Source organism: Pangasianodon hypophthalmus, chromosome 8, assembly GCF_027358585.1.
Source record: "Pangasianodon hypophthalmus isolate fPanHyp1 chromosome 8, fPanHyp1.pri, whole genome shotgun sequence".
Classification (NCBI taxonomy): domain Eukaryota; kingdom Metazoa; phylum Chordata; class Actinopteri; order Siluriformes; family Pangasiidae; genus Pangasianodon; species Pangasianodon hypophthalmus.
The window spans coordinates 25169519-25182765 of record NC_069717.1 but is presented as its reverse complement, the minus strand read 5'-3'; the positions used below and the strand labels follow the sequence as shown (position 1 = coordinate 25182765).

Below are 13247 nucleotides of genomic sequence, written 5' to 3'. Positions count from 1 at the left end.
CAAAAATGTTTATTTCTCTTATACCAGCAATTTTCTAGCAACTGCAATTTTTATATATTAGTAAATGACGCATTGTACCATTTATCTGTATATAGTTTCATTTAATATTTGAACATCTGCGAACATGTTATCATTTATAACAGCTATAAACTGTCATTCTAGAAACAGTCACTCTCTCAAAGTTAGTAAGACAAAAAAAAAAAAAAAAAAAGTTTGTCATTTTACTGAGAAACAAAAAAGCTCAAGCTCCTCTGTCCTAAAGACTTCCCTGTGGCGGAAAACTTACTGTTACACTGGAGACTCCTTCCATTAATTGTTAAATGAACATCTCGTTACAAAAACCTGCACCATATCAATATGTTTATTAAATCAACACACGCAGCTGGTTAAAGTGGTGAACTACAGAGCTCTTAGAGGAAACACTGGTTTAATAATGTCTTTATTTAATCCAGGCATCCTGAAATTATTTGTTGTGTCTGTGCCATAAACAGTGATTAAACCGTATTAAAACAAACTCCACAAACTTTTGACTGGCAGTGTATTTTATCTTTTATCTTATAGGCCACAGAAGAACAATAAAGACACTGGAAAATCAAGTTTTGGTTTAATCTTCAGAAGTTAACAACATTTCCGGGAGAACTGTTTTACACATGCACATTACGGATTTGGCTTGTGAACGACTTATAAACATGATACCAGTTTTTTTTTTTTTTTTTTAGGTTTATGCATATCATACCGGGATTGATGGCTTCTGAATGCAGAGTTTTGAATGATAGAAACACTGTGGTAAGGATGTTCGCTCTTTTACTCTTTGGTAAGTTACCAGCAGTAATGATGCAGAAATTTGATTCCGCAAACTAATGCTGGTCTCAGATCACGTGTTTAAATCATTATAACTTGACTGCGTTCATCTTAACGTACCCGGCTACACTGCTGTAGAAATCCCTGGTATCCGAGTGCAACTCTATATGGGGACAGGAAATATCGGTGTGTTCCTTTTCATATGAATATTGCACTGCTTCTCTTCATACTTGTACTGAGACCGAAAATGTACAACCATCATCAAATTACTATTAAATAACTCATAAAAAAAAGAATTACAAGACTGGCATCAACTACAGCATTACAGAAAAAAATAGTAGTTAAAACACTGAGCTAGTAAAGCTAGAAAAAGACCGCTCCCTGGGTTCCTTTTAACAGTCCAAGGAGAGAATCAAATAAATAGTAATACAGTGTCATCTACAAAACAGTCCAAATACTATTACTGTGACTTGTACTCTCAATACCTCACACACACACACACACCCATACACACACTGGCTCACTTCGTTGACACTTTTTTCTGAAGGGAATGAAGTAAAGGTGAGGAGAACGATAACATTAGTTAATTCATGATGAAGTTACATTTGACAATCGGAGCCAGAGTTTGCAAGAATGACAAAAAAACCCCCATAAAACTACTGACTGGAGTGTGAAATCTGTGGACCAAGGCTGCATTTCTCCGTGATATTTCTGGGGCAATATATAAGTTAGCTTGTGAGCGAACTGCTGCTACAAAGATAACCTTTGTGTTTATCGCAGTGCTGTAGATTAGGTAGCTGACTAGCTTGACTATTATTTATAGTATGTTGCACTGAGCATTAAGACTTAAAGAACTGTTAGTTGTGACTTGCAATTAACTGATCAAATTTAACTTTAACTAGCTCCTCATTCCTGTTGACCCATGAACACCTGTGACATGGCAAAATCAAGATCTATAGATTGGCCAAGAAAATAAATAATCTGCAATTTGCCTCTGGTTTAACCACTGGTCCAAAATACATAAGGGTGTGGGGCGGCTGATGCTTAAATCCTGTCAGCAAGAAACTAAGGCTCTGTTCACATGTATTTGGATATTTTGAAAGCATAGGATTTACCCTTCTGTTAAAAAAAAAAATTCAATCAAATAAAACAATGTGTGATGGTGTTTTTCTTTATTTCACCTTCTCTACCACTCGCTTGCTCTTTACCTTGTACTTGAGGCGTTTGACATAACAGTTTTTGATATACTACTGCCACCTACTGGTACGCTCATGTAAGCTTTTTAGTGGAGATATTTTCAAAAAACACAATTTTTTTTGAAAAGGGTGCCTAAAAAAACTGTTTTCAAAAATATCCATACAAGGTGTGGACAGGGCCTTAGATCACTGCATGAGAGTACACACCTAAACCTCATGCTAACCTCACATTCAGTACTTTTCACATTAACAATATTTAAAGGCAGCAGAAGTTGTCTTTAATTTTCTGAGCTTCATAGCCGAACTGAACTCGTGATGTCCGGCTCGCCAGGCACTCTGGAGCAGTCTCAATGAAGAACGATTGCACTGAAAAGCTTTTTCCCCTGGCCTTTCAACCATTTACAGTCGTTTATCAACATTATAATGAAAAACTTGAGGATCGTTCCCAACATTAAGGGCCTGGGAAGGAAGAGAGGTCAAGATTCAGTCAAGACGAGCAGTTCCCAAATCATGTAGGATGACGGATGGGATGGCTTTAAAAGCCTCAAACCCTCCTTCAGGCCTTGGAGAGGTGCGGGATTCACAGGACCCAGGCTCTACAACATATTCAAAAAAACAAAACAAAACTCAGTCTAAAGAGTCCAAGTTCCCGTCCAGCTATTTGATTTGTTCATGTCCTATAAGGTGACAGGAAGGTCCGGAGAGCCCCGCCCCTCCTCCAGCCATTGGACTGAAGGCCCGCGGTTCAGCGCAGCTCTGCGGTGGATGCGCCTCAGGCGGAGCACGTAGAGCATGATGGAAAGGAGCACCACCATGAAGCAGACCAGGAAGAGATAATGATTGTTCATGAAGGTGAAGCCACGGTGCCAGTGTGAGTGCGAGCCCTTCAAACTTTCCTGCTGGATGTCCCTGAAAATACAGAAAAAAAATTGGGGTTTAGTATTAACATGAGTGTCTCATGCAAAATTAATTTTCAAAGCATTTATTATTATTATTATTATTATTATTATTATTTAATTAGCATTATCTTTGACAGTTAGCCAACTAGGGGTGTATCTGTTTACTGTTCCTTGCTCAGGATGAATGAAGGACATTGATGTTAATGAATCTGTGGTCTTTCTTTGACCCGCAAGCTTCTTATCTGACTGCTTGCTTACACCTGACACCCTACTGATGTAGCTGTACCTTAGAGGTAGGAAGCGTGTGCGGTACAAAATGGCTCCCAGAGTCCACTGCACCTCTTTATCGTAGACAAGCAGAGCCGTTTTCAGGTTCTCATAGCCCAGAGGGAAGGAGAAACCGGAGTGGAACACCTCATACACCCATGCTGACTTAAAACACTGGTACCTGTGGAGAGATCTCTAGCTCTTTTAGTGCTTGTCGTCGATATATATATATATATATATATATATATATATATATATATATATATATATATAAAATAGTCTGTGGATAGAATTGGTGTTGGAACATACTTCAGCCTGTGCAAGTCTGCATGAGAGGCATAAAGGCCACGGTCAAAGCGTTCTCTCAAAATTTTCCACTGAGTAGCGCAGTAGTCCTGCAAAAATCGATCAAAATTTGTTCACAAAAATCCCATAGCAGGACTAACTAAACTCCAATAAGTCTACATCCTAAATAACTGAGTTTAATTTATGTAGTCTCTCTCCTAAGCACAAGGATGCTTCATAAATCCAATATTTATGCACTAAAGAAAATTACTGAGAGTGGTCCAAGCCTACCTTTGCAGCATTGGTATATTTGGTGGAGTTGTAATCTCCGCCCATGCGCAGCACATCCTCCGTGCAGTAGTAAAATTCAGAGAAGCCATAGAACTGGCTGTTGGTGAAGTCGATGGGGGCCTGGTAGACGCCATTCAGCGAGGTGCTGGTCTCGTTGGTGCGGTTGAGGAAGGGCTGCAGCTGCAGGCGGCACAGCCCGAAATCTCCACTCCCACGCAGGTATAGCTTCTGACCGGGGGGACCCACCTCATCCTGGAGGTCCAAGGGCAGGCACGGGTCGAGCACAGGAGAGTCAGGAGTCTCACCACGATGCTGATCCAGCAGCCTAAAACACACACAGGACAAAAGTAGACATCAGACATATGAACTTAGGAAATATGCATCATTAGTCGACTAAACCACATTTCTCATCAATATTTGAAAGAAATGAATATTCATTCCTTCCTCAACTCATTTATCAAGTGAAACAAAAAGTGTTTCTTTGTTAAGTAGGACAAACTGCAAAGGTAGATTTAAAATTTAGAATAAGCGTCCCGTGTAGTTTTTACTTGTTTTGGAGGCGAGTGCTGCTGATGAGGTTTTCCTCGTATCTCTGGCGTGCTGCATTCCCACCAAACCCCAGGAATGTCGAAACATAAACACGGTACACATGTTCAGTTCGATGAGCATCACAGCCGAGGTTAAACTCCGCCAGCAAATTCTTAGCCACCTCTTCCTGTCAATGCACATGAAACCACAAACACAGGCAATCAGATACACGTGAGCTTGTCATGTGGTATGTAAAGGGGAGAAAAGAAAAAAAAAAAAAAAAAAAAAAAAAAAAAAAAAAAAAAAAAAAAAACACATCTACCATCCTTACCAATGATGTTAATACACATGCGCACTACAAGCCATAAGTGCCAAGCACTGACGTTAATAAGCACACGCTGGTACACTGTTGTGTTTTCGTGTTAGCGCTGCTAAACTAGCCATCTTTAATACATTTAGGATAAAACATGGAAGGCAAACTCATCATGTCCTCCAGCCAGGAGCAATAATGCATAAAAAGCTATAAAAGTACATGAATGGAACAACCTGCTCTTAGGCGATCAGATGTTTTAGTGAAACACCAGCCTGTTAGTGAAGAAACAATGTAAAATAAAGCAACCTTACAGCCAAAGTTTAAATCCAACACACTGCAAAATGTCATAAGGCTGATCATTTTCTCTGGAAAATAATTACGCCTTATACATGACCACCACACGGCAGACTGATTTTAACCCAAAGCCTCAGCTCTACAGGCCTTCTCAGTCCACAGGGAAGGGCAAGATATGATAACCAGGTACCACAAAGACAAGAGGAAAGCATGTCAATGACCAAACCAAGCTTTTGGCTTTAAGAATGTAAATTGTTGTAGATAATAACCTGTTTTTGGGAAGCAAAGCTTACAGTTTTGGGCACTTCGTATGCTATCTGAGTTGAGACGCCGCCCATGTCCAGCACTCCGGCAGTGCGTCTGCGCACCAACGTCTCCTGCTGGTCTCCACCGGGAACCTGCACCTCCACGACTTCATCGTCACCTAAGAAGACACCATGATGTGAGTGCACAGTTCATAAGAAATCATTTCTGAACCAGAAAGCCAAGTCAAGCAGCAATTAATGGGGCCAAGCACCAAGACCAGTAAATTTGGACATCTTGTATTAGCTTACGTAAAATCTATTAAACGCAATTAAAATAGAAATAGCACCTAGGCTATGGTTTTGTACTACTAAAATAACGCTCACTACAATGTTTTAGGAAACAGGTTTAGGAGTACAGAACCCTTCCCACCAAGATAACAGGTAAATTTTCCAAGATAAACTACTCTGTATTTAGAGCTTAGTGTAGCAATGCTGAAATGACCGAGCATCAGCTGCCCACAATTAAAAAAAAAAAAAAAAAAACTCCAACCACTAAATGAATGGGAAGTTAATTGGAACCTTAAAAGCTTTATTTTTTAATATATCAGAATGCAGAAGGTGCATGTTGTTATGAAGCTTAAATCAGGTGCTGTTGACAAATTAGAAATGGCAGAATGACACTTGAGTAACTAAGCTAAAGTTCATTAGTATGCTTGCCTTTTTATTTACAGTATTGCTGTAATAAAGCCGGCAGTCACTCAGCTTATAAGTAACAGGCTAATAAATGTACAGATATGGGAAAAACCGTTCTGGGACATTAAAAGCAAGCAAAGATAAAACCATGCTGATAAACTTTTGTCTAAAAATAAACCACAGAAAGATGGCAGCTGTAAAAGATGGCCTTGAATGCAGGCAGTGTTCCCAGCACACCATGCTAAGATAAGACGTGTTTTAAAACCAGCTGCAAGTCAGAGCTAGAAAAATATTTACATTTTAAGAGTAGAGAGCACAGTGGATCATTAGATTCTTGTATGGTTCATAAGAAAAAACACTCTGCATCGTAACCTCATAGAGGTTTCATTAAAAATCCAATGTGCTGTTTGAATAGAGCGTAGAGAATGGGGGAAAATTCTGCTGTTGGATGAAAATAAATTCAAGTTCAATGTGTTGGAGAAGCAAAGGTTTCTTAAGCTAGCAGGTACTTTTGGTTAGAAGTCAAGACCTTGGATTTGTGGATCTAGAACCAGCATCAATGAGTGATACCATCCATTTAAGAGCCAAATATTTATGGATTTCAATTTCCCTATTAAAAAAATTCCTTCAACACCAAGCCTTCCTAAAAATTATTACTCACCAACCCTGCTTCCACAAATCTTAGTTTTATTAATTTATTTCATTTTCGTCCAATTTGGTCATTGCCAATTCCCACTAACTAGCTAGAGCTGCCTTACTGCTCATCTTGATTTCAGTGGAACACCATTCAAACTACTAGAATTAACAAACTGTCTTGATGTTTGGATGAAGTTTCTTATTTGCCATGAGAGGTCAGATTACACAAAGCAGTTAAATGGAACTGAAAACATCAGAAGCTTTGTGTATTAAAGTGGTTTCACCCCAAATTAATATAAATTTTTTGCAGTTTTATAAACTACAAACATCAAACTTTCAAATTTTCAGTGCTTGGCCCCCTAACAGCTAACAACTATACTCACCATCGTCGACATGATTGAACCTTCCCAGCACAAAGTTAATCCCAATCCATGCATACACACCTACGAACAATGACATAGCAGGACAAATCAGCCCCTGGATACATAATTAGCTGACTGTATTAACATTACAGTTCAATTAATAACAACAAGCTGTCTCACCCTCCTGCTTTCCCGAAATGACTTCCACATGCGAGTCGGAAAAGAGGAAGTTGAAATTCACAGGAATGTCTGTTCGCAAATCCTCCAGCAGAGCCTCCTGCTGACTAAAAGGCAAAACAATGTATAAATAACGCTTTAAAATAAGGCACATTGTTGTTATTCACAGCAGCTAACAGAGGCTTCTGAGCGAAGGTACCTCTCTGGCAGAACCCTCATCCCTGCTGTGCACAGTATGTATAAAGGAGTTTCCTGGTGCTTGGCCTTGGGGATGTGTTCAGCAGCAAAGCTTAGCAGAGGGTACATGTAATCGCTGGCTTTTCCTGGTGTTGTTGCATATTCAGAAATACCTGCAAATAAGAGGTCAAAACACTGTTACATTCTTTATCATTTTTCTTCCTGCCTTTACACTTTACACAGCTTGTAAAACTTTTTGCTCATAACCATAAGTTGGTTTTTCATTTTTGTATTTAGGGGTTATAAACATGCATAGACAACAAGATTACAATACTTATAAGTTGACTAGTCAAAACACCATGACATATAAATATAATTTCGCATTTCTGTCTTTACAAAGTTGAAAGTTTACTGAAAGTTTACAAAGTTCACTGACTTTACATACTACTGTGAGATAATAAGGAATGGTACAAAGGTTATAAATATTTTGTATAATATATACATATATAGTACAGCCTTGTAACCAGAGTGATTTATTTCAGAAAAAACCTGGCTTACACATTATAAAAATATTCAGCTGTTGGCCATCTTCAAATCTAACACCTTTAACCATATGGTCAAAAGTTTTTGGACACCTGACCATCACACCCATATAAGCTTTCTGAACATGGATGATACATGCAACGTGGGTTCAGTCACTAGAGAACTCTAATTTGAATTTGAAGACCTTTATGGCCAACATCTCAACAAATCTAAAAATACCTTATTTAAATATGATACTTTCCATTTGAATTTGTAAATGAATTTATTTATAGCATAATTAGCATAATTATAGCACTGTTGAATTCCTAACAGCAGCTGACAGTACTGATAGTAAATCAGTACTCTGACAGTAAATGGTAGATTAATGTCCTTGTTCTAATATGCTACTGTTTCTATAGTAACAACTCATACACATGGACTTGTGTGTATGGTGGACGATCCACATAAACGGATTTAAAAATGTGTTGGTATTGAACAATTTTTGATAAGGTGAAGTTTTCTGCACAGAGTTTATTTAACATTTATGGAAGGAGTCTCCAGTGTCAGTGCTCCAGAACAGTAGCTTATGCACTATAGGAAACTCTTCAGGACAGAGGATGTCTTTCTGCTTGCTTGTCATTAAATCAATGTAAAAGCTTTGAAAACAACTTCTGGCCTGTAAATGATTCTATATCTATAATTTTTGTATAAAAGATCTTACCATTATTTCCTGAAATGACTCAACTTATCTTTCACAAACAAATAATGTCATAATGCGTCACTTTATAAGATCTAAAGACAGTTTAATAATGGTCAAACTGTCCTGTTCTTCCACTTTATCACCACACAGACCTGGTTTGATTTTCATGACCACCGGTTTGCGGTTCTGGTCTCTCATTTGCCGGATGTCCAGCAGGTCGTGAGGGTTTCCGTTGTGCCGAGGCCAAGTGTACACAAACACGCGCGAGCCGCTGCTCCCGCAGTCCACCACCACGCCGTAGTTCAGATTGGGGTTACTCGTGTCAGTGGCCTCCATATCCGTCACCCGTGATAAACGTCTGGAAGTGAGAAGGACAGTTTACAAATGTTACCAAAATATCTCTGTGTGTCCAAATACGTATAACGGTAAAAGCAGCAAACACTAAAACCTAAAAAAATTCCCACACACTATATGTTTTTAATACAAAACTTTCAACATGTTAACGGAAACCAACCTGTGATAGTGCTTGTCTTGGAGCCAGATGTTGTGGCCTTTGCCTGTGATCAGCAGCAGGTAGAGAAGACTTGCAAGCACCACCACTGAACCGAGCAGGAGCAGCTGCCTCAAAGAGGGGAGCATGAAGCGGGGAAACACGGCAGGAGAAAAGCTGAAGTGCCATGATGCTGGAAACAAGCAGGAAATACTGATCCTGTGGATGAAACAGATACGGGAGAGACTGCCATCACGGTCACTGCTGATTAATAAATGATGACAAACTGATGAGTATGCATGATGTGGAACTGGATTCCTTTCATATATAAAAGAAATGATCACAGCATGTTAATTTTATAGCTATAATCAAATTAGCTCCATATGGCCAAAAGTATTTGGACACCTGACCATCACACCCATATGTGGTTCTTCCTCAAACTGTTACCACAAAGTGTATAGAATGTCTTTGATTGCTGGAGCATTACAGTTTTCCTTCACTGGAACTAAGAGGCCCAAACCTGTTCAGGCATGACAATATCCCTATGCACAAAGTGTTCAACATCAAAGTCCTCGTTCAACATCAGTGCCTGACCTCACTAATGCTCTCGTGGCTCAACGAACAAATCGTCATAGCCACGCTCCAAAATCTAGTGGAAAGAACAGTGGAGGTTATTATAACAGCAAAGGGGGGAATAAATGGTCAGGTGTCCACAAACTTTTGGCTATATCGTGTGCTGTTTATTCCTAAATCTTTCACTCTGCACAATCGAACCCGGTGTTTAAAGATTCAGAGATTCAGTTTGACAATGATTATTCTTGGTTTTAATGTTCCTAACCTTAGATTAGCAAACAAACCTTTACTCAAAAGCACAACGATTCAGTTTGCGTTACAGTCAACTTGACTTACGAGTATTGAAATAAAAGACTTATAAAGAATAAAGAATAAGTCTTCATTCTTAAGTAAAGAATAAACTACTCCAAAATGCCAAAGGATGCCAAAAAGAGTGTCCTTTTATAGGGAAAATAATCAAACAGAGTTACTCTTTCCACCCCAAAGATGGTTATTTATCAATAACTGCACACAAGTGTTTTATTCCTCTTACACCACAGAAATGTGCCAACGATATATTTTTTTTTATTAACTAAAGAACGATGTGTACTTTTTATCCATTTGTAGATATGTTCAGTGTTGTGGAACGTCCACGAAATAGGTTAGCTCCCGTTAACGCTTACGTTGTAACAGCTATAAAGAGTGATTCTCTCAGCAGCATTTTTTTTCTCTTTAGGTTAATTAGACAAAGAACACAACTTGTCATGTGACACGAGAATCCACAAAGCCCTGAAGCATCATGAATCCTCTCCTAAGCCAGAAAACACTGACTGACACTGAAAACTCCTTCCAAAAAAAAAAAAAAAAACCTAAATAAACATCTCCTGACAGAAAATTTCACCATATCAACAATTACACATGTTTATTAATCTGTTTATGTGAAAGTGACTGCCATACAAGTCCCTGTTTACGTTGTTACCATAGAAACGATAATGCATTACATCAAGTGCATTAATATAATAAAAACCTGCTGTTATAGAAAATTAATCAAGTCCTTCTGATCAATCAGAATCGAGAATTCAACAGCGCTGTGGTATAATAAATAATGAATGTATGAACAATAGATTATAGTGATCTTAGACGATCTAAGAGTTTGAATCATGGTAACAGATGTCTCATGAACCTACCTTCCCATTGTGGACTGTATCCAATGGTAATAAACACTGCAGGAGCTGTAACTTTCACACCTTTAAGGAGATCGCCTCCTCTAAACAGGAGTTCTCCTTATGGACTGCCATCCTCAACCTGACAATGAGAGAGAGAGAGAGAGAGAAAGAGAGAGAGAGAGAGAGAAAGAGAAAGAGAGAGAGATGACAGGAACAGCACTGCTCTTAGACTCAACTTGAACCTGTAATAAACTCAGCCACATGTGAAGGGAGACGTGGCAAAACCTGCTGCTCACATGATCATCTTCCACACGGAAGAGCACCTCAGCACAGCATTAACACACGGCTCACACAATACTTACAGGTTTATACACATTAATATATATATATATATATATATATATATATATATATATATATATATATATATATATATATATATATATAGAGTGAAGAAAAAATAAGAAGTGAAGCCAGATATACATTTTAACAACAGATACAGATCTGGTAATGTTGGAAAGCTGGAAAAAAAGATACACACACACACACACACACACACACACACACACACACACATATACATATAAAAACAAACCTTAAATATATGTATGTATATACACTATACTATATAATATAAAACCTTAAAACTTAACTGCTTGGAAATGTCATTTTGTGCTATTTTATATGTTAGTGTTTTGAGTATTTTTCTTACTCAAGTGCTTGGTAAAATTTTTATTACTTTATTTACTTATTTATTAGTAATTTAAATTATATAGTATATTGTTTATTACTATAAGTCTAAGTAAATTCTTGGTAATATGCTATTATTATTCTCCAAACTATCTAAATATTAAATACCCAAAGCTACCTTTGCTACATTTTTATTGTTAAATGCTATTATTTCTTTAAAAGATTAAAAATTAAAATAAATAAAAAAACACAGCATTATATTTAGATGTATATTTACATTTATATTATACTTGCTGTCGTGAACTTCCCACAAACGGAGGATGATAAACTAGCAAGCTACTACCTTGTTATTGTTGTTATTATGATTATTAATAATAATAATTTTATTCTGAAGGTAGACTAGAAGGTAGTCACTCTTGTAGCTAAATAAGTTTAAAGCCTTACTGATTAGCTACCTTGGCTAACTGTCTCGCGCTGATTTACGAAACTTTAGCTTAAGTTACCCACCGTTGGCTAGATTAGCAGCAGCTAGCTGTTCCATCGCGGGAAAAGCTGTAAAGTCAGTGTCCTAAATGATAAAATCCGAGTAGAAAACATTTACAAGTGTATTCGCACTTAATAAACGAACAGCAGTGAAATCCAGTTCCGGCACCGGAACGGCTAAGTCCAATGCTAATGCTAATGCTATAACATCCGAGCGGACAGCCAGCTCGTGCGTAGACGAGTAGTTGGTCAATGCGCATGCGCGGTTCGTAAACAAACTTTATTGACACCCATGATCACAGAGTACAGGCATTCACGTCAGCATGAGGGACTGGTATAAACGTGCTGGCAGGGTTTAACATAATGATCAGCCAGTCTGCGTTTGGTTTAATAAAATGATCAGCCAGTTGTCTTCCAGTTTAACGAAATGATCAGCCAGTCATCTTTCGGTTTAACAAAATGATCAGCCAGTTGTCTTCCAGTTTAACGAAATGATCAGCCAGTCGTCTTTCGGTTTAACAAAATGATCAGCCAGTCATCTTTCGGTTTAATGAAATGATCAGCCAGTCATCTTTCAGTGTAATAAAATGATCAGCCAGTCATCTTTCAGTTTAATGAAATGATCAGCCAGTCATATTTCAGTGTAATAAAATGATCAGCCAGTCATCTTTCGGTTTAACAAAATGATCAGCCAGTCATCTTTCAGTTTAACAAAATGATCAGCCAGTCATCTTTCGGTTTAACAAAATGATCAGCCAGTCATCTTTCAGTTTAACAAAATGATCAGCCAGTCATCTTTCAGTTTAACAAAATGATCAGCCAGTCATCTTTCGGTTTAACAAAATGATCAGCCAGTCATCTTTCGGTTTAACGAAATGATCAGCCAGTCATCTTTCGGTTTAACGAAATGATCAGCCAGTCATCTTTCGGTTTAACGAAATGATCAGCCAGTCATCTTTCAGTGTAATAAAATGATCAGCCAGTCATCTTTCGGTGTAATAAAATGATCAGCCAGTCATCTTTCGGTGTAATAAAATGATCAGCCAGTCATCTTTCGGTTTAACAAAATGATCAGCCAGTCATCTTTCGGTTTAACAAAATGATCAGCCAGTCATCTTTCGGTTTAACAAAATGATCAGCCAGTCATCTTTCGGTTTAGTGAAATGATCAGCTATTCGTCTTCCAGTTTAATGAAATGATCAGCCAGTCTGTGTTTAATTTAACTATATGATCAGCCAGTCATCTTTCGGTTTAACGAAATGATCAGCCAGTCATCTTTCGGTTTAGTGAAATGATCAGCTATTCGTCTTCCAGTTTAACAAAATGATCAGCCAGTCATCTTGCAGTTGAACAAAAAAATCAGCCAGTCGTGTTTAATTTAATGAAATGATAGGCCAGTGTCAGGAGTGTTTGACATTAAACTGAAGATCAGAACATACCGAAAGTGGTAGAATTCTGTGATAACGCCACCGAAGCCCAA

The 13247-nt window shown here is 38.1% G+C and overlaps 1 protein-coding gene across 3 annotated transcripts; it reads right to left on the bottom strand.

Annotated features, from left to right (window-relative positions):
- Positions 1-422: 422 nt before the first annotated feature.
- entpd4 (ectonucleoside triphosphate diphosphohydrolase 4) lies at positions 423-12057 on the bottom strand. Of its 3 annotated transcripts, XM_053236180.1 has the most exons (14): positions 11792-12057; positions 11078-11115; positions 10616-10733; positions 8901-9095; positions 8539-8744; positions 7187-7337; positions 6991-7094; positions 6832-6891; positions 5144-5298; positions 4288-4454; positions 3740-4064; positions 3473-3558; positions 3183-3344; positions 423-2906 (listed from the first exon to the last, which is right to left on the bottom strand). In XM_053236180.1, exons 3-14 carry the CDS (start codon positions 10621-10623, stop codon positions 2675-2677), a joined length of 1851 nt encoding a protein of 616 aa, XP_053092155.1. In that variant the 5' UTR covers positions 10624-10733; positions 11078-11115; positions 11792-12057; the 3' UTR covers positions 423-2674. The 3 variants fall into 3 exon arrangements, with proteins under 3 accessions (XP_053092155.1, XP_026781302.1, XP_026781303.1); XM_026925501.3 differs by lacking the exon at positions 11078-11115; XM_026925502.3 differs by lacking the exon at positions 11078-11115 and having other exon boundaries at positions 5168-5298; positions 11792-12054.
- Positions 12058-13247: the final 1190 nt, after the last annotated feature.

What these genes read in the sequence shown, in the direction of transcription:
- entpd4 (XM_053236180.1), bottom strand. An exon ending in AGCACTCGCCTCCAAAACAA is followed by an intron (nt 4,065 to 4,287) that starts GTAAAAACTACA and finishes TGTGTGTTTTAG; the next exon opens with GCTGCTGGATCAGCATCGTG. An exon ending in GCAGACTTGCACAGGCTGAA is followed by an intron (nt 3,345 to 3,472) that starts GTATGTTCCAAC and finishes ATCTCTCCACAG; the next exon opens with GTACCAGTGTTTTAAGTCAG.